General features: G+C 40.9%; 1 protein-coding gene across 1 annotated transcript in view; it reads left to right on the forward strand.

Annotated features, from left to right (window-relative positions):
• ANKH (ANKH inorganic pyrophosphate transport regulator) overlaps positions 1–25,058 on the forward strand; it is a 107,585-nt gene that overhangs the window by 72,410 nt on the left and 10,117 nt on the right. Inside the window, exon 8 of the mRNA XM_014872351.2 lies at positions 2,732–2,827. Within this exon, the coding sequence (XP_014727837.1) occupies positions 2,732–2,827 (96 nt within the window). The remainder of the gene's footprint in view (positions 1–2,731; positions 2,828–25,058) is intronic.

Consider the following 25,058-nt stretch of genomic DNA (forward strand, 5'->3'; position numbering starts at 1 on the left):
ACCTACACAAAGTCAAATCAGTCATAACCTCCTAACCTGCCTGCATACAACTAAATTGACCTGTCAGATAAAATACCACATGTAGGCTTTCTCAGAGGCCATGCTGCTGAAAAGGAACTGCAGATGCAAACCCAGTGAACTGCAAGATAAAAATAGTTTGGGACAGGAAACTCAGGAGCTGCTAACCTCATTTGATGCAAGCCACAATCAAATGCACTATTGCCAAGCGACAGTAACAGCAATTAAGACTCCTAAATTCAGGTCTCATTTAGCTGGTGAAAGATACACTGACAACTGCAGTGGTGACAGGATTAGACCTGGATGATTTGTCCATTTGTTTATTTCAGTTAAAAGACTTCTCACAGGGCCCTTGTGGGACAATGTGAGGAAGAAAATGCTAGGGCAAGGCACAGATGGGTACAGTTTATATAACTGCTGGAAAAGTACTAAGGGGAATTTTAGTTCTATGTTTGAAGAGAAATTTGTAATAAAGTGTACAAAAATGAGGTAGCAGCAGTAGAAAGGGTATCTCATCCTGGCAACCATGTGTGTAAATGCCTTTGCTGTACTTTTCAGATAATAAATGCCAAAACTGAAACCCAGAGTGGGCTTTTTAAGATTGCTGTGAGAATTGCTTTTCCCTCGTCATGCATCACCTTGTGTCACTGTGCCTTTCAAAAGCTTTGTTTCCTGAAGCTAAGTCTTTCTCAGAAGAGTCCAGATAGAAACACTTCTTTATTTCTGGATCCTGTAAGATGTCCATTATGATTTTCAGAAGCCAAAACAGTGTGTTTGCATGCAAGTTCCTATTTTCCTTAGTCAGTTACTCAGGAAGCTGGCATTGCTGTTGGCCATCAACAGCACACTGACTGATGGGATTTGAGATGCCCTTCTTCAGTGGTTCTACTGGAGAACTCAGATTCTTGTCTTCACAGGGAAATCATTGTCCCTCTCTTCACATTTGTAAGAGAGGTGCAGGGTCCTACTTCAGTCTTTTATGAGACTTTGTGTCCAAAGCAATCCTATGGCCTAGCAGTTGCATTCAGGTTAAGGGTTACTACTGACATTTTGGAAGAGAGCAGGCATATGTTAGTTCTGTGCTCTGTGTGCTGTTTTATATGGTGATAATACCATTGCTCTTAATGGACCCTGCCACCTGACTCAGAGCAACACCAATTGTGAGATTTGTGAATGCTATTTATCTGATAACTAGATGGGAATTCTTTTTGTTCCATAGTGTTTTGTTATATTGTGTAAGAGTTGCAAACAAAGAGTGTGTGGTCAAGAGTTGGAGCAAAAGACAGAGTATGGCAAGAGGAGGATAGCAGCAGTGGGATAGGAACGAATGAGAAAGCATTTTCTTAGCAGTCCTTTTGGATGACTTGGTTTGGGTGTGCTTTATTTCCTGTTATTTTAGGCTTGTTAGATAGTTGAGCCATGCAGCAAAAAGTTCATTTAACACTGGTGAGTGATGTAAGCAAGGCTTATCCTCACATCTGTAAAAACTAACAGTAGCAAAGTATTTCCTCAGAAATACAATTGATAGTAATAGATGTATGAAAAAATGTTTACAGAGAGTTTTCATAACCTGTTCCCTTAAAGGACAGATGGGGTGGCTTCCTGCTTTAGGGTCTAGGTTGCCTGCATCTTTAAGCACCCAAATTTCCAAGCAGGTATTTAGGCAGGAGCATGGGGCCATCTAGGTGTAATTGCTGCACTGATCAGATCAAAAGCCTTAAATTGCAAAATTCCACCAAGTACCTGAATGTGTGTGGAATGATGTATTCTTCACAGTGCTCCACTCCCAAGATGAGTCTGCAATAGTTCAATTTCTCCTATGAGTAACTCCAGTTAAGGAGGCTGACTCTGTGACAGGTACTCCTGTTCTACCTAAGTTACATCAAGGGTATAAATGTACCTCTCATGGTGCAGGTTTTATCAGCAGGTGCACAGACTTGTGTATCTCAAACAGTCCCAGTGTAAATGCAGTACATGACCTAAACAGCCTCTTGCTTAAAGGCTCCTAGTGGTACTCTGCTTTGATATCCCATCATCTCCTTTCACAGACCATTTAGTTTGGTTTTATGTGCTCCCCAAGGGCAATTTTAAATCTTCGGCTTCATTTGCTATATTAGACATTTGGAAGAAGGCTTTTGTTGTTTTAAATAAAACTTTGCTGCCATGTGACTACAGAGCCCATGTTCAAGGTGAAACATCTAATAGTCCTAATTATGTTCTGTTCATTAAACTGCATTAATGGAGCCAGCTGTTCCAGAAGCTTTGTTTATATTACCTGCTTGTCTAATTGGATCAGTAAGGATGCTTGCACTGGTGATTTGGTACCAATTTGTAGCAAAAGGGAATAAAATCCTGTTTTTCCTGTGGAAACATGCTACAAACTTCAGACTAAGGTTTAAAAAATCATGTGGTGTTTTCTTAGAAGGAGCTACCAACCGTTTTTAAAGTCAAATTTGTTAAATAAGACTTATTCCTTGGAAAAGAAGGAAGATTACTCAGCCCTCAGTGACCATAGCAGCAGTTGCTGTCAGTTTAAGCGGAAAATGTTCTGTAGTGGTACAAAGTACTCAGAAAGCTCTAGGTTATAAAGCAAACAAGCCAAGTCAGACAGGGGCAGGCAGAGACAGCCAGGTCCAGCACATGACCCTGGTGCCAGCAGCTCCCGGTAGTCTGGAGCCAGGCTAATGCTCGCTATCTCTTTCTCTTGCCCTAGAATAACCCCAGCAATAAACTGGTGAACACCAACAGCACCGTCACTGCGACACATATCAAGAAGTTCACTTTTGTTTGCATGGCATTGTCCTTAACGGTAAGAAACCTTTGTTCAACTCAGTGGTTTTCATCTCAACCAGAAAATTGTCTCCTCTACCTAATGCTAAAAGCACTAGCAGTTCAAGAAAGGTGAGTTGTCTTGTCTTGTGGAGCTCTGTTGCTTTTATCTGGAGAAGGGAGTCTGATCATAGTATTGGAGTAACAAGAAAATCAGCTGTCATTAGCTCAGGCTAGATGCCTAAAAGGCTGGAGTTACTGCATTTTATTTTCACTACTTTACATTTCAAATCAGCCTCCCGTGCAAAAAGATATCAGAGACCTGCTTTTCTTTTAATCTCTTTTTGCTTCTTTTTTTTTAAATGAACAGAACTTCAGGTAAGCAGTGTGTCAGAAAAACAGAAGAATGCATTTGTGTCATATGCAGTGGGATGGCAGCCTGTCCCTGAGCATCTTTCATTTACTGTGAATGGTGAGAAAGGCAACATGAGCACAGGTTGACCCTGCAGCTGGGGGTGAGCTGCAGTGCCCTGCTGCCTCTCCTGGCCCTGGGTTTTCATGTGGGGGTACTTAGATGCACATTTGCTCTGTTTGTTCTCAAAATTGACTAAAAAGGGCTATCTCGGAGATGGTGCTGACACTGACTAAAGGATCTAAATCCGTGTCCATGCTGGGAAACACTGCATGGGGATGATGTTCAGGGAGAAATTTTGCTGAGCCTGCCATGTTTCAAAAGGACGAATTTGCACACATAAATACAGTGCATTTTCCCTAAGAACACTATTTCTGCAGTCTTCTTAGCAACAAACAGGCAGTTGTGGAAGAAAACTCCTGCCCCTGGTGAGGATCATAGCAAATAGTGGAGCAGATGACCAGGGTAAATCCACTGTTTCTATAAAGGATGGATTTATATATTAGTGCTTAGGGCCAGGACATCATCTCTACACACTACCTACACTGGAAGGACAAAAGAAAAGGAGAACCTAGAAAATAGGTTTTTCACAGAAAAGCACACTGTCACACTAGAAAAGTACTTGGGAAATGTGGCAGTTGTTTTAGGATACAATGCTCAAAGTCCTACAATTGAATCTACTCATACCTCAGGCTTGCTGTTTACCCTCAGCATTGCAAACTTTCCATGGGGTAGCTGGCTGCTTTGGAACTCTCTTCTCCCTGCATTCACAAATTTACTATTGAGCATGGGGGTGCAGACAGAATTTCTCTCTCCCTTTCATTTTAGTGTAGAACCCTTATGTCTGAGTTGCAAATGGCTTATGCGTGAAGAGAAACTAATATATGTCAAAGGAAATGTTACAGCATACAAGCCAGAAGGATTTGTAACCATCCCCATCCCCTTGCCACAACCTGAGAATGTGGGATACAGAACTCTGTGTTATTTCACAATTGAAAATGAAGCAGTTCAGTCCATCCATAGCTGAATTACCTTTCTTCTGCTCTTCGTTTTCTGTACTTTTTCCCTAAACAGCTACAACTGGCCACCATCAAAGACAGAATTGCATGAACCAATGTGACATCGCCTCTGTCTTTTAATTTCCTTAATTTCCTTGACCTCTTTTTATGTGGCTTAGAGACTAGCAGCTCTTGCTCTAACTTGTATTTCCTACAGCATGAAATGGAGACAGACATATGCCTCCACTGAATTGGCCATTGTCTGGAGACTTTCCATGAGACCCTAGCTCTCATGTTATCTACCATCACACTCTGTGAGGTTTTCTTTTGTGTCCTGTTCTAGACCAAAGTTATGTTCTCTACAGTTGGAGCGTCCCTCAAACTCTGTCAGTGCTGACAGACCCACAAAGGGGAAAGCTTTCATTGTTATAAATTGTTCTGAGAATGCTATTTCAATCTCAGAGTTTTCTCTGAAGTGTCTGTATTATTAATCCCCCATGATATTTATCAGTTTACTCTGGTTCTGACAGATTATGAGCTTTTCACATTACCATTGGTATCTTCTACAGAGAAATTTTTAATCACCTCAATAGGTTTTTGTTTTGTGACTTTCTAGGATTTTTTAATCCAAAAGTTATCCATTTTACTTTCAAGGGCAGTTCTTTCATGAGATCATCGTGAGAGATTTGCCTGCACTGAAATTCCAGAAACACTTTTGAGGTCCATAGCTTTTCCTGTCCTGTTTCTATTTTTGCCTGCTAGTGACAGATTCTTAGGATTGCTTGTCAACAGACAGAGCAGAAAAATAGACACAAGCTCTAAAGATTCAGTTGGATTCAAAGGCATGAGCCTGCAAATGCTTCAGCACTCAAACTCAGCAGATGTTGGGGTGACTCGCATTAATGTGAGCCACAGGCTTTAAGGAACTAGATACAGTTCCTTTATACAATACAAATACAAAAGTACAGTACAAAAACAATATAGTTCCTTTGTACAATACAAATTTGGCCTGTTGTTGCCAGGTGAACACCCGTGGCCATTGGTGATAGCTGTATGTGATTCAGGGGCTCTACTTCAACAAATGGCAGTCAGAATAGTATTGGTAGCATCTTGTTCTTTCAGGTTAGAGGGAAAGGCTCCCGGCTGATAAGACAAAATAAATCCAGTACCTAGACATGTCATGTAAATGCATTTTTCCATTGGATGATCTATAGAATTCCAGAAGATGTAAAGATAAAGGAAGTCCATTAACCACTTGAAAAAATAACAATGAAGCTTTAAGTACAAGCAGCAGCCATGCAGGGAAGTACCTTCCCAGTGTAAAACCCTGGGAAACCTTCAGTCATCAAAGACATACTATTTCAATAGAATTGGGAGAAAAATGTTCTACCTCCTTCCACAGACCTGTCATGCTTGCACAAGAAGTACTGCAATCCTACTACTGCAACAGAAACACCTTTTCATTGTTGTTGGTAGTGACAGTATTAGATCAGAGTAGAAAAAAGGCATGGTTTTGTTAAGAAACAGTACTTCATAGTTTGTTTAAATCTTCATGGAATCTGAAAGGCTACACCTGAGCCTTTCCAGGCTAACAGTGCAGCATGCACATGTGTTCTGTCAAGTATGATCATAAGTAATGCCTCATGGCTTTGAAGCATCAGGTGGGAATTAAAGATGCTTCTTCAAAAAATGGGAATTAATTGTATTGCTCAGTAAAAAATGTGTAAACAAGCTGTTTTATTTAAAGGCTGCAAGTGGAAGCCATTAAACTCCTGATAGGTAAGACAGCTGTTGTTATTAGTCACATTAATGTGGTTTTTGTCATAAGTGGGGATTCCTTCCAAAGCCATGTTTTATGACTGTACAACTCAATGTAAAATTTGTATAGCAGAGGTAAGGGACTCAGCTGCAGAATTTTTCCCATACAAATAAAGGACCATTCTAATTTTTAAAAATAAATAGTGCCTGGTAATTTACATGCAGTTTAAAGGGTGTCCATAATGCTGTTTGCCACTATCTGTTACTTCACTGCCATTAGGCACTTAAGGAAAAATGCTTCTTTCTATAGGTAAGTAGAGATACTGCTCCAAATGCCAATGCTGCTGCCATCAGGCTATTGAAGAGGTAAACATTTTGGCTCAATGCTAGACCTGTTTAGATGGCCCTGCAGATCAGCCCTGAGGTTGCTGCACAGTTATAAACTAAGGGAAGACACAGACTCAAGAGAAAAGTAGTACATGTGTAGCCCATATCCCTTTGGTAGTGGGATGTGTCATCCTCGGTACACTGCAGAAATCCCAAAGTAATTTGTCTGGGTGCTAATTTACTGCATTTCTCCAGTGCAGCAAAGGTTTGCTCTGTCATGGGAGAGCACTCCCTCACATATGAGCTGTGCATAGAGGGGCAGGCTCTGCGAGGAGCAAGCTACTCAAAGGAACTCTGCCCTACACGGAAGGAATAATAGCAAACAGGCTGTGCTTTAGTAAGGGGTTTTCTTAGTATAGTGTCTCTGAGCTTGGATACCAAAATTCAGGGATTTTTCCAAGGCAGCCTGTGATGGGGTGCAGATACTGCCAAATTACCTTTCTCTCTCCCTTCTTTTTTTTTTTTTCCCTCAATTTTCTCTTCATTTCCCAGCTGAGCTTTTTTTTTAAGTCTTCTGTGATGACACAGAAGTTGCAGTCAGGTAAGATCCTTCTGCCTGGCTAATGTGAGCTGCTGGCAGCCACGTGGTTAGTGTTTGGTCATCTGCCTCTGAACTGCAAGGTTTTTGCAGGCTGGTTCCACGTCAGTTCTTGGTGCTGCTGTATAAAAGTAAGAGACGCCTCCTTTGTGAAGGCTTGGGGTGCTTTTCTGCAGCCACTGCAGCCTTGTCTGTGTCTGTGTGCAAGCCCTGGCAAGGTGCTGAGGCCGTGTGCCCTGAGCTGAGAGGCAGCACTAGGGAAAGTGGGACAGCCAGCTCGCTCAGGGCACTGGCAATAGTAGCATTCACATCTCAGAATCATGCTGGAAGGCAAGTGATGTCTTAGTTAACTGAGGTCTGAGCATCCTCATTTAAGTAGCTGCTGCTGGGATAAAAGCATGGCCAGCTCAGCCTGGCTGGCACCAGATCTCTGCATGAGGAACATACAGGATGCTGGTCAGAGACAGCAATTTCTGAGTTTGTACTGTGAAAGCTCCCGTCACTGAAAGTGGCCCTGAATAGTCTGTACTTACTTGTTCATCTGTATCAGGGAAGGAGCACTCAGTTCTTACAGCAGTCGTTCGAGAACTGTGCAATTTGGTTCAGCTTTGTCTTCCAGCAGCCTCAGCTGGGACAGGCCACAGTGGTTTTGGGATACAGTTCCAAACACCAGCTCCTGTTGCTGCCTGGTTCAGGTTAGGTGAAGTGTCAGCATGACACGTGGCCAGTTATCTTCATATTCTCTAGTGTTCTGTGTATTACAGGAGGTTTTCCCTTCCCAATAATTCAGGCTCAAGGTGCCAGGGTGACATGCTTTGTGCACCACACCATGTTCAGCCATCTGTCACCAAGCTAACAGGAGAGCTGCACAGTACCTCTAAGTTTTAACATGTGTTCTATTAGAAACAGCTCAAAGCTCTTTCCAGCTATTTAAAAGGAATTTCAATGCTGCTTTTTTTTTTTTTTTAATGAACACATGGTTATGGACAATTGGGGAAGGTAGCAGTTTTCATGAATAAACAGACTGATTAAGGGGAGAAGCTAATTGCATAGAATGCTGTTTTGTATTTAATTAGTAAACACTGTTTAAGAAACAAAATCCGGATGTTCAGTTTTGTCCTGTGATTTTTCATTCCTTTCTATTCCAAAAAGCTAAAAGATAGAGTGGAGAGAAAGTATTGATGTTTTCACTCATATGTGTGTGTGTGTGTGTGATTTATGCAAGATTTAGAAATTTCATATTTATTTGTTACAAACGTACTATGAAAACTTTAAATCGCTTAAAAAAAGAAAAAGAACATCACCATTAAGTTTCAATGAAAGTGAAGGTTCAGGCGCTTAAGCTGAACAGATTAATGTGCAATGTGTTGTGGTAACCAAATTCAAATCCCAGGTCACCTGCATTAGATTTAAATCTCAGTGAAAATTTAAATGTAATGTACTTAGGAGCAGACAGCTGGTCAGTTTACTGGCTTATATGCTTAACCTTGAGAGTTGAGTATGTGTGTGTCAATACAGGTCAAAATGTCACCTACTTACAGTTAGGGTTGTTTTATTGACTTCTCAATTATGTCGCTTGTAATTGAGGAGTCTAATGATAACTTTTAAATGCTTCTAGCAAAATTATTTTCTATTTTATTTTTTAAGTAATCACTTAGATCCTATAAATTAAAAGCTACTTTTTTTGTAAATATAATGTAGTACTTAGATTCATAACTTGTGCTTTTGACTTAGGATTAAAAAATAGTGATTTCTACAGACTCCAGCTGATGAGCATCTGTAGTTTGAGGAGTTACTTCTGGCAAGTGTTGTTTCTTTCATTTGCTGGTAGTTATCAGTCTCTTAGGATGAGTAGCACATAGACATTTTGTCAGCTACTTTGTAGCACAGCAGCATAAACTACCATCACTTGGCAGTTATATTCATCTCACAGATTAATGTATAATGTATGTATCTGATAAGCATGTAATCATATTCAGTATCACTCTAAGTGAGGGCTTTTATAGTATATTATAACCATCAGAAGGTTTAAGCTGCAGTATTTAATATGTTTGCTTGTGTATCTTTTATTTTCCCCCAACCATGGGCAAAAAAGAGGGACAGATGCTGGGAACCATAAACTTGCAAGATTCAATAGAGAGACCCCACCTCCATCTGAAAACAGCAGGGTGAGGTTCAGAGTCACAGGGTTTCTCTTGCTGCATCTCTGTGATGGGATCAGTTTCAGCCTGGAGAGAGGAGGAGGAAAGTCTTTGTTCCATATGACAGCAGTTTACTGCAAGCCATCCAATCATTTTCCTAATTCTCAGTCATCATCTGCTTGGTTATGTTCTGTAATTAATCATCAAGCACCTAGGAGATAAGAAAACCCTGATCAAGAACAGGGAAGCCAGTGTTACAGGGAAAATTCCCTATATGAAAAAATGAGAAGCACAGAAAACAAGACTCAGTAGTTGCTGCTTCCTGCTTAATTCTGTCAGAGCAAGAGTCAAACAATGTAGAAGAGTAGCAGCTGTGTTTCATCCAGTCTGAAAAGCCTTGTCTGTTTAAAAGACAACTTGAGATGCCTAAGCTTTAGTTCTCTGATTTGGATTTGGTTATGCCAGACTAGGAACTGCCAAGTGGGTACTGGCTGCTGACTTTGCTGTCCAGTTGATCAACAAGGCTTCACCAGCCAATGAAATGTAGCTCTGGCAGATAATACAGGAGTCAGAATTAATAAAGACACAATATTCTTACCAACTCAGTGTATTATTGCAATAGCATTGCCTTATTGACTTATTCCCTGATGCTGTGCGAACACTCTATACTCAATAGTTGTTTAATTCCCAGTTGAACTTAGCAAATCATATTTCCCAGCCTTACGTCTGGCAGCTGATTTTTCCCATGAGGGACACCAAAGACTGTACAGTTTTCGTAGGTCCATTTGTTCTCAAATATTCAGTCTGTTGTGTAATAAATATACCATTTCATATCCCTTTCTGCACTTACTAATAAGTTCATTTTCCACCTAATAAACTATCCTGTGTGAAGTTCTTACATGCATTAGAGTTATGTATTTGATGTTTTCAACTATGCTGTCTGCTAAATAATGAGACATCATGCAACTCTTGACAGAAGTTAAAGGAAGAAGTTAAAGGAGAAAAGTTAAAGAATTCATTGCATCTCTGCAGCAAGCCTGACTGCTGGCCTGCTAGCTACCCTTAGTTTGCACTCAGGATAACATGAATTAGGCTTGCATGTTGAAAAATGCCAAGGAACATGTTCCCATTTCACTGAAATCTTTTGAAGGTAGAGGAGGAGTGTCCATAGCATGAAATAATTGCGTGGCAGGTCCCTGCAGTGCACAGCTGTCACTGGGTCCCAGGAGTCCCATGGCATGTAGCCACCATGAATGCACTTCCTGGGCTGCAGTAGCTAGAGAAGTGTCACACGCTCTGCTTTCTTTAGAACTTTGGAGATGAAATACCTAGAAGGCCAAGAGACAGAAAATTGCATTCAGAGCCGGACCAGAGATTAATTTTTAGATGCCTTAGGCAGCTTCACTGAAGCCAGAGGGTATACAAAGAAGTGTTTTAAAATAGGGTTTGCCACAATCAGTACATGTGAACATGTTTTCACAGAAACATAGATAGTGTTCTTCTCCTTTCCCAAAGAAAATAATGTCACTTACCACTACTACTGTGAAACCTGTATTAGAGTCTTAGGTAACAAAAAAATGTAGAAATACTTGAATTTATGCCCTCACCTTCATGCACTTGAGCAAACAGGGGAGAAGAATTGTGTGTGCTCATTTGATTCAGTTTAGTAGGGATCAGCCTAGAGAGAAGCAAAGTGATTTGCAATTCTGACCTATGCAAGAAACTGTTGAGGCTTTTACTCCATTATTCCTCTTACACTCTCACAAGCCCTTTAGCCAAGTACCTGCTGCCTCGTCCCCATGCTTTCAAGTGATCCAGATGCTGAAAAAGGGAACAAGAAAAAAATTAAAAAATAATTTTTCCCTGTGACTGATGCCATGTATTTCCTTAGTGTATTGAGAGGGTTGCTACCAGAAAAAATCATCCAGTAACTGCAACTTGGATAGCTTTGGTAGCTGTAAACATTCCAGGCTGATAATACTGGTTCTTAGTTCACAAGCTGAAATCTGAACAAAGTGGGGATTTCTGAGACCCTTAATTCAGGCCGTCTTCTCTCTGCTTTACATCTAACCTGCATGCAATGCTGAAACCTCTCCACTTCCCCATCTCAAATCTTACAGAAATGACAGCAGGCATTCTGAAAATGACCCACAAGGACCCAAGTCTGAATTCAGAAAAGGGGCAGTATTGGAGGGGTGTATGGTGAAATATGAGCATATTTAATACTAAAGAGAGAGCTAAAGATACAGTCTTTGTGCCTTGATGGTGCAGAAGAGCAGCTGGACAACTGGGTAAAAATGAACTGAAGTCCACAAAGTCTCATTTTTTCACAAATCTTTGACTCATGATCTAGGGAATAGCATCGTGGTCTGAAGAAGACAAGCTATACGTTTAAGTTCCTTGGCATTTCAGATACGGAACATCTTCCCTGCAAATGGGGAATGAAATATGGCATCCAGTTAGAAACCTCATTAATCTGTTCTCTCATGAGGATTTGGCTGCTGTAGCATTTCTGCCTTACTAGAAAAAACAGCTGTGCCACACCATGGAAAAACAGGATCATGATGATTTCTTTTGTGTGAACAAGGAAGTCTGTGGATTTATCAGTGTTCATGTGCTCAAACTAAAACATTGCACATATGAAGTTACTCTGTAGAAATCACAAATTTTAATTCTGGAGCAGAAAGTTTCTGATGGCAATAATGCTTTTCAGTGTTTGAAATGCTTGTGTGTTAGCAGTCATGGCCTGGGACTAGGTTTCGTGGTGTTGTAGTTCCAAAAGGTCAGTTACCAACCACAGCACTAGTAGTTATAAATGGAAGGTTACATAAGAGCCAACTTTCTTAAAGCACCTTGTGTTACTGCATTAACTAGGGTGAGCCTTTGCTGCTTTTTAAGGTTGATCAAGGTTATATGACTTTTTTTGAGGGGGGTACTAGGGTGTGTGGAAGTTAAGTCTGACTGCAAAACTTTGGAGTTTTAATAATAATTGATTTTTTTTCTCGTTTTCTGCTTGTGAGAATAATCAATTACCCCTGAAGACCTTCTAGCTCAGAGTAGCTACTGCGTTGTATCTCCATTCCTGATACTTGTTGCTTACTTTGAGGAATACCTATTTATAACAAAGAGTTTAGTCATGGCTAGCAACTGGCTTTAAGAAATAGTACAAAGCATATTTTCGTCAGAACTGAAGTCCTGTATAGCTTTATTTAGCCTTCTCTGTAGTTCTTCCTCCTGAGTTTAAAGATAAATGAAAGAAAATGAGCTCAGTTGATCAGAGTGCTAATAATGCCAAGGTTGTGGGTTCAACCCCTATATGGGTCATTCACTTAAGAGCTGGACTCAATGATCCTTGTGGGCCCCTTCCAACTAAGAATATTGTGTGATTCTGTGAAATGTATATAGGAACCATATTTTGCTGCCACCATATCTATCTGTGACATTCAGTGTCAGAAGTTGGAGCCATTGCAGAGGCAACTGGATATGTGTTCATTTTTTCCTATCTTTTGTTGGCTGCCTTTGTTTTGCATCTCTGCATTGCTTTATTATCAAAGGTTACAACCTGGCTTTACTAAAGTCATGGCAAATTTGGACTGAGAGACAGTAAAATCCACAAGAATAAATGTCAAAACAAGAATCTAGTCCTTCTCAGAGGACACAACCCCAGCTGCTGACCATGCCAGTATTTGAAATTCCCTTGGTGACAGAGTTCAGTGTCCTTATCTCTTGTGGGTATACAAAGAAAGAATGTAAAAAACACCGACAACTCTCCAAACTTCCCCAATTCTCTCAAACCTTGCTTCACTAATGGTCTCATTACAGCCTTATTGTATTAAAAAGATCTCACAAGTCTTATCTAGAATATCCATACTTTTAAAAAGTAGCATTAACTTTTAAGACTAAATCCATTTTATTTTGACTTTACTGTTGTAGACCATATGAAGGTCAAGGACAGCTTTTAGAGTAATACCACTCATCCAGTGGAGCAATTTGTTTTGACTGCTTTGATTTTGCCCATCTCTTAACTCCAAGATTGGTTTTTTAATCTTCAGGCCACTGGCACGAAAAATAGCAATTGGAAAATGGCATATTGGCAGATAGTTCCTCAAGAAGCTCTTCACCTTTTCAAGGTCAGGTTTAGTTCCCGTTTCAGTAAAAATTGTTTCAGACATGACTGGAAGCATTCCTGTCTGCACAGGAAGATGCTGGGCCACCAGAGGCAGACTTTATAAAATCCTCACAAGGGCCTTGTCCTATCCATGGTACTGCATTGAGCCTTTGTCCTGGAACAAAGGTTTTTTTGTTTGCTCCAGTGAGGTGGAGATTAATGTCTCCTTCATGATTGTTCAGGTTTCACACAAAGGGTCTGTTCTGCATGAGTGGCAGGAGCAGGCAGAAAAGGAAGCATCAAAAATTGTCCCTGCAGCAGTTTCTGCTCATACTCCATGTTCACAGTAGGAAGAGCAGCAAGGGGGCACAGAAAACTTGGGACAGAAAAAGGTACTAAGTTGGGAGATGGACAGTTTTCAAAAAGAGACCAGAGATCTGTCATCTTTGGTTTATTGAAGCTTTTTAGAAGTGAAGTAAAATGTTCTTCTTTCTGTAAAATAATTAAGCAGCATAATTCATTGGGAAGATATAATGACTACCTTAAACAATGTAGTGACTCAGCCTAGCCTGGAAAATACCACCTAAGTATTTGCAGAAGCAGCTGGGGAGGAAGCAGATGTGGCATTGTGTTAATGCTATCAGACCATCAGTGAATTGTGCAGCTGCTGGACGTGCCTTTATGTCTAAAGAACATAGAGTGACAGTGCTCTGTCACTCTGGAAAGCTGGGGGAGGTGGGGGGAGATTTAGATATGTATAAATCAATTATTTAGGAGGAGATATAAAGGGGATGTTCCCCCAAGCAGTCTCTGGTTCCCCTGCTGCTTGAAAAATTTTATGATGGCTGATTCCAGCTTTACACGCCTTGCACAGAACACAAAGTTCACAGAAATCTAGACTGACTTGTATGTGCCTGAGGGAGCATCATTGTAAGAGAATATCCTTGTGATTCAAGTCATCAGCATTATCATAAATAATTTTCAAATGTGACTGCGGTCTGACATTTTTACTGCTCACAGATCCAGGGCTTTTTGTTTCATGGGACTGCACAATTGTTCAGGTTGGAAAGAGTTCATCGGGTCCATCCTTTGCACAAAGCAGTGTCTGCTGTGAAGTCAGAAGTTCCCTGGGGCTTTGGACAGTCTATTCCTGAAAACTTTACATTTCCCACACGAGAAAAGGACCCACTTCCTGACCTCTTCTGAGTTACAGGGCACATAAACACACATCATAATTTGTCTCAACAGAGCATCATACTGCAGCAACCTTGACCCTGAGATTTGCTCAGTTGGTCAGAGCATGGTGCTGATAACACCAAGGTTGTGGGGTCAATCCCTGTGTGGGCCGTTCACTTAAGACTTGGGCTTGATAATCCTTGTGGGTCCCTTACAAATCAAAATATTCTGTGATCTGTGACTTAACACCTCAGAATCTCAAACAGTTCGGGATGATGAATTTAGGTTGTTTGCTGTGTATGAAAAATTCCTCAAAACTGCCAAAACTGCAGGTGTGGCTCTGCAAAGACTGCTCTCTGACATGAAATACAGAAAAGATAGTGTGAGTCTGCAGGCTCATTCTGGCAAGGACCAGGTTATGGTATGCAGCAATTTCTGTAGCAAGGCGGTGATGCTGGCCTCTAGTGTCGTATGAAACCCAGAAATTCCTCCACAGATTCCAAAGAACTTTATGATTGTTTATAGAACTATGCTTCAAAAAAAGAAAAGAGAAGAAAGCAACAACCAACCTAACTGGAAAAAAAAAACAAAACCCAAAGCCCTTAAGTTTTTAAAGACAACAAGGTTTTTACATGATTATTTTCATAGGTTAGATACAATTTCCCATCAACAGGGAATGCCTTTATGATAAACTCAGAATTTATGATTTCTTGGCCCATAATAAAACACAAAAGCCCTTATTTGTGTAAATCAATTAGTAGCTGTGTCACCCTCCTTCCTAAGAGCCCTGTTAAATTCTTTCTATATTTTTCAACTACCTGAGAGTTGCATGGTAGCTTCAGGAGGTATTAGGACTTTGTATTCTGTGCCACACCTCTATTCAACACGGAAGTACACCTCAAAGGGAATATGAAAAGGGGGATAACTATTAACTTTTCTGTTGTCTCAGTACCAATAAGCAGTTAATAGTAACAAGCTGTTGTTACTTTTATTCTTCATAAAAATACAGAAGGGGAGTTTCTTTTAACAATAAGATGCTAGAGTAAGATTTTGAGTGAAAAGCTCCAGTACTATGTGGTCATTTAGAGAACTGAATTTTCAAGGTCGATGAAGGTATGGATTTGAAATAGCCATAAAAACTGCACTAACAAATTGAACAACTTTTTTTCCAACATCTTACAAAGTAGATTATTGAATAGAGGAGAGAAACCCAGCATTTGACGTGGATGCTAGTTAGAACAAGATATTATCTTGACTTCAAAAATATAGCTGTGAAATCTGCTCATCTTGTGCGATACAAGCTCTGAAAGGAGACAGAATTATGGAAGTTCTATTTATGTCAGAGAGAGGGGAACCGTGGAACCATTTGGCAAATCAGGAGACACAACCATATAAGACTCAGACTGCTTTTTTATTTGTTTATTGCACAGTTCAAAAGGCTAAATTGTGTGATTTATATTCTTCCATAGTAATAAAAGTTAGCCGATACTATCCCAAAGACCCGAGGTGCAATTCAAAGCTGAGATGTGTAAAGATTTTCAAAGTAGGCTTCCTCTGCCTTCACTGGGCGCCATGTAACATAAATGGTAATAGGAAATGAACAAGGCATGGGTTAAATTAGGGTACAATCCTCAATACACACACATAGAACAATATTTTTAGGGTAAAACACTTCACTTGGACAGCCATACTTCTGTAAATGTATCGGGTTCAACGAATGATATAAAACATCTGCTGAGAGGATTTTTGCAGGAGAAAAATAGGAACTGCATTTCATCACAGAATAACCTTTACCATGTTAACCATCTTCCACAATAAAATCTGTTATTCCAGACTCATTCCAGGTTGGCATATGTATAACCTATTTTTAAAAACATCCATTTTAGATTCTCTAATTTCTCTCTGAAGAACATAGAGCCATACCATGTCTCTGTCATCTGCCAGTGTTTCTTCTTACTGAAGACTGCACAAAGTCTAGAAAAGCTGTGTGGTTGTTCATAGCTCACTGGCATAACATTGTGTGCTTTATATTTATCAATGAGTGTCTCAAAAGACAGGCAGTTTTCTACAAGTGCTGAAAAGCAAATCAGTCTAGCACCCTGCAGATTACTATACACACGACAATAGACATTGTTAGCATAATGTATTATAATGCATTATATAGTGGGTCTCTGAGGTTTAGTAATCCCTGTCAGCAACCAGAATAAATGGAAATAGCTTCCAGGAGATGCAAGGCCTATGAAAAGACTGTTATTTTTCAAGAACTAGAAGCATTCAGACTCACACATGCAGCCTTTGAAACAAAATCTCATGAACAATCTTTCATCACAATCATTTGTGAAAGTCAAATGCCGTAATTGTACTTGAAAGAATAAAGAGAAATTGAACTGAACACTAGCGTTCTGTACTTTCCCTATTGAAAAAAAAAATATTTGGTACATTCTCTTAGGCTTGGTGACAGCAGAAGTTTTTAATTTTAACTTTTGAATATGCTTAGACACTGAATTTGTTAGCTGAAAATAGCCAGAGCCAGGTTCCACATCAAAATAGGCACACCTCTTTGAGGAGAGTGTCTAAGCCACAAGTGAGAGTGTTTTTACTTACTTTTAATACACAACTGTATTGAAAAAAAAATCACTAATATTAGATAATAGAGCATAACCTGAATGGGATGACAGTGCACCAGGATTACTGAACTCCTGAAGCCTCAACTCTCCTGCAGACTGAGAAAGGCATCTCTTACACTACACTTGCCCTGCTTTTTATGTCCTTCCCTTCGGCAACTCCCGGTGACCTTTAGCAGGGAGACAGTACTAATCTAGCTGGAGCTTTGATCTGAGCTAGTACAGCTGCACTAGTTTTCTTATGGTGCTGTGAGTTGTTGACATATTTAGTAAGGTTTTTCAAATTTTACTGGTGTAGAACAATGAAAGGCACCATACCAAAACCCTTCAGATCATTTGAAATTACTAAAACATCTCCAGAAATGGTTAGGTTACTGTTGTAGATACTACAATTGATAATACATACTACTATCTTTATGCAGAACTGCTTATTCTTTGTAGCATTCCAGTCTGCTGTTTACACATTCATTTCTCCCTGTATTTTTACATTAAAGCACTTATTGCTGGTCAGTTGAAGTTCTAGTTAAATGATCAAAGGCTTTATCAAAACTATTCTTTAGTATCTTGCTGCACTCATACCATAAGGCAACAGAAAATCAAATAAGCTCTGTTGCTAGAATTCTACAAGACAAATCCTTACTCCCAAAACACTGAAATGCTTTGTCCTCAGCAGAGTTGCCAGGTACTGCACTCAACAGCCAGCTGCAATTGCAGCCTGAAGTTGCAGTGACACTCTGCATGCACATTGCTTGCCTCTGCAGAAGCTTTCACTGTTTAGTCTTCATCTCTTGATTAGGTTAAATGAAGGTATAGCTGTAACTCTAACCAAGCCATTTATTCTATTTTTAACCTTGCAGATGTGCCCAGAAAGGCAAGTGAGGGGACAAAACAGTGTTAAATGAGGAGAAAGATAGGAAACATTCTATTGGTAAATCCACTTCCTAAAATCTTTTCTGATCTGAGTCACAGGAAATTTGCACTGCTTATTCCAGTAGAGCCAATCTCTAATTTAGTCTGTGCCACATTTTCCTGGACTACTGTTACCTTTTTCTCCAGTCTTCACTTTTTACCAAGGTAATGACAAACATTCTAAAGACCCGTCAGAATCACAAAAAAAGCTGACTTCATCCTATTTTCAGAATACGCCATCTGTAACAAAATCAGCAGCTGAAATACCTTCCTGCTTTGCATGTTTAGTGTTATTCTTTGCCTGAAGTAGAGCCTGGGTTTTTTCCACTACATTTTGCCTTTGAAATAGTAAAGTTGTAAGCACTCTAGGATTTAAATTGCAGAGGGCTTGAAAGGTGCAAAGCATTAATTTATTTCCCTGAGGCTTTGTTCCCTGTGGGCATTAAGAATATCATCTCCTAAGATGATGGAGAGGGCTCTCTTAGCAAAATTACAACCAAAAAGATGGAAGGATGCTGAGACAGAAATAGAAGGTCCTTCTGCTGCCGTGCCTCACCTCCTCAAACTGTTTATTCTTGAGCTTAGCAGTCTTTACCCACCAGCTGCTGTAGAAGTGCACTTTGAAGCCATTTACCAGCACAACTCCGCTGCTCGGGGGTGGGGAAGGCTGCAGTTTGCAGCAGCTGAGGAGGAATGGGCGCATACCTCCTGGGTTTAAGTCATTATCCCTGATTGGCAAACTGACCTTACTCCTGTGGGAGCTGGGGGGCGATTGAGGCTGTTCTTATTAGGGTCAGAAGGAAACCTTTAGAGAGCAGAATTGAGTACAGTGTCTTTGGTCACTCATTTGCTTGCCTGTCTAACCATGTTCAACACTTTTTCCAAGTGGCTGTTGAAGAGGGAAAGACTGTTCTGTTTGCCTTTTACTGGCAGTGGGCAGACTCTGCTGTTAGCATACATGTGTGGAATCTGGCAGCAGCAGCAGCTATACTACTCACTAGGACACTAAATGGCATTGTGAAGTGCAAGCAGTGTAAAGGTCCTTCTTTCATGGCAACAGCAAATTATAAATGAAGAGTGGGCATCTTTATATCTTACTTTATTTATTGGACTTTGAAGAAAGATTTGACAAAATACTCCCTGTATGACTGCTTTGTGGTTCATTTGCAGTGAGAGTACAAATGACTGCAGTCTGCCTAAGAGTGTCTCCAGCAATGAAAAAATTCTCTCTGTTGTTGTACAGTTACTTTTTAATAACTGAATGCTCAACCACACAACCCCCTCTGCTCTAGATTGTCCTCTCTGCTTCAGTCATACCCCGTACAAGTAGATTGCACCAGAAGTGCTCAGTTCTTTTGTCTTTTATTCTTCCCTTCCTCCACTTGGTGTTCTCTGTAGAGCTGATGGAGATACACTGCCAGACAGCATCAAATTAGTCAAGTAAAAGGTGCAATTGTAACAAATAAATAGTAGTTCCTACCCTAAGAAGTGGAGAAGAAAACTGAAGATGCAGGAATGTGAAATGTTTTGTTCAGCATACAGAGGGTTGGAACACAGGACCTCCCAAAGGCCACTCAGTGACAGACCTTGGGAAGCTTTTGCTGTCTGGGTGCTTGGAGGCAAAACAGAAAGGACAATTTCTGACACCCTACCAAAGAATAAGAGTGAAATCTCAAGTGTCTTAGAGGTGGTAGGTCTTCAAAGACTAGTTTGAAAAGCTATCTGAACATGTAGGGGTGTGACAGCTGTGTCACGATCCGCTATTAATGCAGAGCGGGGGTCGTGATGGTTCTTTTGATCTCAAAGGTGCAAACAGGCAAAATGCAGGGGACAAAATCAGTTTATTCAACAACAGAAAATCAGTTTAGTCAACAACAGCAATGCATTTCATCAAATGCCAACAATTCAGTTACGGTAAAGGGGAGAGGTACAGGATAAGGAAAGGGGAAGGAAAGGAAGGGATGGGAGAATAGCTACCAACAGACGAGACGGGCGTCCTCGCGGGTCATCCGATAGACGAGTCCTCGTCCGTGGGGAGATCTCAGGGGTCTTCATCAGTGGAGAGATCTTAAAGGGTCTTTTCCAGAGGGTCGCTCTTTTATAGTCCTTCTCCAAAGCGAGTGGCCTCTAGCCAAAAGGTGGGAAGATTTATGGACCATTGTGTGGTGTTGCAGGAGACAGGTACGGACAATCAGTCCTCAGTTGATGCAACACAGTCTCTGGTTGGTGCCACGACAGCACGGTCCAGTGAACACAATACACCAGTACACAGTCATGAGCATCCACCTTGGCCCGGCCAGGAAACCATTGTTCGGAGTCAGTCTGGGTGGGGGTCCTCGAGGTCTCCTTGCGACGGTCGGGAGGCAAAATCGAGGGGAACTTCGGACCGACCCTTACACCACCCCGTGACTCACGATCGTCGTCAAGAGCGCCCTTTTGTAGAGTTGTAGTGAAGTTTTCAGTTGTGGTGTCTTCAGGACTCGTCCCCGTTGGTAGCATATCCCAGAAAAAACAGAGACAGGAGAGTAGGAAAGAGATAAGGGACAGGATAAGGAAAAGGAGAAAAGGGAAAACAAAACAGATCAATTATGTTCAATTTTGTTGATTGCTAACGTCTTCAAACAATTTGTTCAATTTTTGATTAGAAATAAATCAATTTTTAAAGCAAGTTTTTGATCTCAATTCTTTAAATTTTTTCAGTATTGATTAGAAATAAAGCAAGTTTTTGATTAAACAATTCTTTGTTCAATTTTTGATTAGAAATAAATCAATTTTTAAAGCAAGTTTTTGATTAAACAATTCTTATTATTAAAAAAAAGGAAAATATTCATTTTTTATTTTATCTGAAACCTTGTGTCAATAACCCTGGGGATGTCAACAGTAGCCGATCTGGGTATATCTGTCACAGATGCCAATTGTGTTAATCGTTTCGTTATTCTCCAAGTCATGATGTATAGAATTGCTGACAAAACAAAACCAATTAAAACTAAAATCAAGAGAACAATGGTGGGATGACACAATTTGTTCAGGATACCTGTAGCAGTAGGTGACCACCCAAATAGAGTATCCCACCACCTGTGTTCAGCATCTGCCTTTACTCTTTCTAAAACACGATGTATTTTTTCCACATTGTGATGAACAGCTATTAGAGTTTTCTGTCCGTTTTTCTTGATCCTCTCCAAAATTTCGATCAGATCTTGGTGGAGCAACAATTGCTTCACCAGAGAGAGGTTCATTCCAATTGGAGTGGGCAATAGATGGTGGATCAGTGTGTAATTTGACTGCAAAAGATGGTGAGAAGTAACTGGGGCTACATAGGAAAAATCACATCCTGAAATCCTAGTAAAGTTGCAGACACAAAAGTTTGAATGATTTTTAGTATTCAGTACCAAATTTTCTATAAAAACACTATCACAAGCGGTTCTAAAGCATGCACATCCATTGCCTATATATACTAATACAGTTTCAGGAATCTCATTTGGATGGATTTCAAAGTTACAAACATTCTGTTCTGTGTCCAAGCAGATATCTTGAGCTCTAATTGCATTACTTTCACAGATAAACCCTTGTTGTTCCCGGACAATGCAAGTTTCCAAATTGACAGTTTGCCACCTCCCACCGATTTGACGGGCCCATTCCCTATGCTCAAAAGGATAGAGAATGGCTCCATCATGGTTCAACCCTAATGCAATGATGGGGAATATTGAATGCACTGAAGCATTACGAATCGTCAGTACAAAGGCTGTGGCAATGCTTGTGCTGGGATCATAGGTAAAATTTACTAAGTTCCACCAGGACTGGAATTCTTTTTCAAAATCAGTGGCACTGTCCCAGACTATTTTTCGGATTTCAGTGGGAAAAGTGCCTTCCTCACCTTCTCTTATAATTAAAGCAGCAACTGACTGCATCCACAACTGGGCCTGGATACAACTGAGAGCCAAAGAGATGTTATTTTGAGTAGCACCAAGTGCATCGATTATCAATTTGTGGTCATTTACGTTTACCTTTTCCCAACTTGGTAATATGTTTGATAACAACCATTGTTGGGCTCCCAAAGCTGTTAAGGCTGTTTGTAGGGGCCGTTGTAATTTGGTTACATCTCCAGCTGTGGTAGCCAATTTATTCATTAGTACTTCCGAATCGATGCTATTCAAAATTCCCAATCCTGTTCCCACAACACCGGTTATGTCTCTTGCCATTCGTTTTTTAGCAGGATTTCGTTTCCGCAGCCAGGTTGTCCATCCCTCAAAAGAAGTTTGCAGAAAGGGTGAACAAGCTGGTTGGACTTCTGAGACATTATTTTGCATCAATAATTTGATTTGTTTGAGAGACCATGCCGGATTAAACAATATTTGTTGTTGGCCAGTTTTTCTAATTACATAAGGTCCAAATTGAAAAATTGTAGGGCTTAGCACAACCGGTGGTTGGGTAGTAGGTGTTACAACATTAACATCAAGCTCTCCCCAGTATTTTGTATCATTTTTCCTACACATGATTTTATAGGAAAATTGTACAGCAGTTAGGTTTAGCCAACAGTCTTGATTTTGGGGCTTGCAATATAAAGTCCGGCCATGAGATTCTATGCCATAACTGTATGCAGGTTCGGTGAGGGATCCAGTTGCTAATTTACAAGTTATTGCAACATTATCACCTTGTGTCACCAAGAAAGGAGGGAAAACCTTGTTTTTGTCATCTAACACTAGGGGGGTACTTACACCACGGTATATAACTACGGCGGTTAGCGTGGGTTTTTCTATAGCATTTATTCTGAATTTATAGGTCAGGCCTTTCAAGCTGGACTCATCTGTTGTGTTATTCTGCCAGGAGCATGTTACATAGGTTGGTCTGGTTAAAGTAAAGTTATGCCAACAGTCAGTAAGTTCATCTGCACAAAGCTTTGTAACTTCAACGTTGTTGGTGTCAGGGTCCAGGGTATAGTTACCGACCTTCCTTTGGCGACAGCACAGTATTAGGGGAGCTTGTTTTTTACATGTCCATGCTGTTGTGGGGCAGAGACTCGCCGTGATGTTAGGGTGCAAACTACTGGTTATATCTGATTTTAAGTAATTCCCGGTGATTGTAATGGTGGTGGCTTTCTCATGAAGGGATTTTTCCACTTTTCTGCATCCTACCTTGATTTCTTCACCAATTATTCCTGTTAGTACCCTAGCCCAGTCCTTTTTGTCCCAACCCCAGTCACTTGAACGGTATACCTCAGAACCATGCAGTACTACGGTCGCAAGGCTTGGGTGACGATCTCTGGGGTAGGGTCCTAGAGCACTGGTATGCCTGATGGAAGCTTCAGACCACGGCCACTGGGCCGAGTTTTGGCCATGGTGTGGTGGTAGGATACAGAAAAATATCAAAAAGATGATCATGGTTCGTCCAGTCCCCATGTCCCTCGGTGGTCTTCTGTGAAAGCAAACATAACGGAGTCTGCCACCAAAAGGCAGGAGGTCAAAATGATGGAACAATCCAACGGGTACTTATCCGATGCTCCTTTCCCAGAGCATTGGTGGCTACCCATGCATATTTATTTAGAGGAGTTTTTAGTACTAGTGGTACTTCTCCTACAGTAGGGAGGTTTACCAAAACAGGTTGCCCAGGATAATGGACTGGATTTTTGGAATCATTAGGTCCCTGTAGTGCAGGAATGATGCTTGGGGCTTTTAGACAAAAAGCAGTTATTTTGGGACACCCGTTTACCCCCCATCTATCATTTATACCTTTTACAGCTTGCCATAATCGAAGATCCCAACCTCCCTCATGTGGCTTTAGGAGTCGCTTTAGAAGACCATTGGTCCTTTCTACAATCCCGTTGGCTTGAGGATAATAGGGGGTGTGAAAAGTCCACTTTATTCCTTCCTCCCTTGCCCATTCCTGTACTACTTTAGCAGTAAAGTGAGACCCATTGTCAGATTGAATCTCCTGCGGCTTTGGAAATGTTCCAAACCATTCTCGCAATGCCTTAACAGTATTTTCTCCTGTAGCTCTATTAAAGGCTTCAGCTTGAACTAGCCCTGAAATTATTTCCACTCCCACCAGCACGAAGTGTTTACCACCAGACTTCTTAAAGGGGCCGATATAATCTACCTGCCATGCATCCCATAGGCCTTTACCTTTCCTTAAGTGCAAAGGGTCATCTTCCAAAGGATGCCTTTCTAGTCGTCTGCGGCATTGCTCACAAGCTGATATGCATGTTTTACACATTTCCCTGGTGACAGGCCAGCCACGAGCAAGGGCTTCTTTGTATAAATCTTTGGCACCTGTGTGTTGTCTTTTTATATGCAACCATTCTAACAGATGTTCCCAATCTTCTGTAATTTGTTCCTTTTTCAGGGGACTTAGTCTTGCTAACTCATCAGCGGCATTATTCCATTCACCAGCTAAATTTCCATCTGTCTGATGGGAAGCCACCCACCCCACAGCAAAGTTCCCGTGACTTGCTATATCTAGAATTTCTTGCCATTTTTCCTTGTGCCATACTGGGATTCTGTTGACTTCCCAATCATTTTGCTGCCAGAAAGGAAGCCACTCTGTACATCCTTTAAACACAGCATAGGAGTCAGTGTAAATACAAACAAGAGAGGTATTATGTGCCTCCTGCTTGAAAACACTCCAAACGGCAATCAGTTCACCAACCTGAGCACTGCCTTCTCCCTCAGTAATAATTCGTTCACCAGATGAAGTATGAAGGGCCACTGCTCTGTATTTCCACACTTTTCCCTCTCGTTTGGCAGAGGCATCAGTAAACCAGGAATTCACTGATTGTTCAGGGGAGAAAGGAGGGGCCACTTTAATTACTGAGGCAGGTTTATCGTGGCTGTTAGCCAAATTCTCAGTTTCTTGTATAGCCAGACTTTTTGCAGCTCCTTCTGTTACAGAGAAGATGTTACAGTAATGTTCTATCTGGGCATACCACTTCCTGACTGAGGATCTCTGGGCCACCCCGTCAGGGGGAGGGGTCCCGCTGGTGACTGCTTTGATAACTTTGAAGGGGCCTCTTAATACAATTGGTTGTTGACGTGTAATTTTTTCTACTTCTATGAGAGCTATACTAACAACAAAAAGCCCCTTTTCCCAGGTAGTGTATCTTTTTTCGGCATCTTTAAAACCACGAGAATAAAAACCAACCGGCCTTGTAGGGCCTTCTGGACCCCGTTGCCATATGTGCACTGATAGCCCCGAGGTAGCAAATCCCCATTCTACCTGGAAAGGAT

This window comes from Sturnus vulgaris, chromosome 1 (genome assembly GCF_052056855.1).
Source record: "Sturnus vulgaris isolate bStuVul1 chromosome 1, bStuVul1.hap1, whole genome shotgun sequence".
In the NCBI taxonomy this organism is placed as follows: Eukaryota; Metazoa; Chordata; class Aves; order Passeriformes; family Sturnidae; genus Sturnus; species Sturnus vulgaris.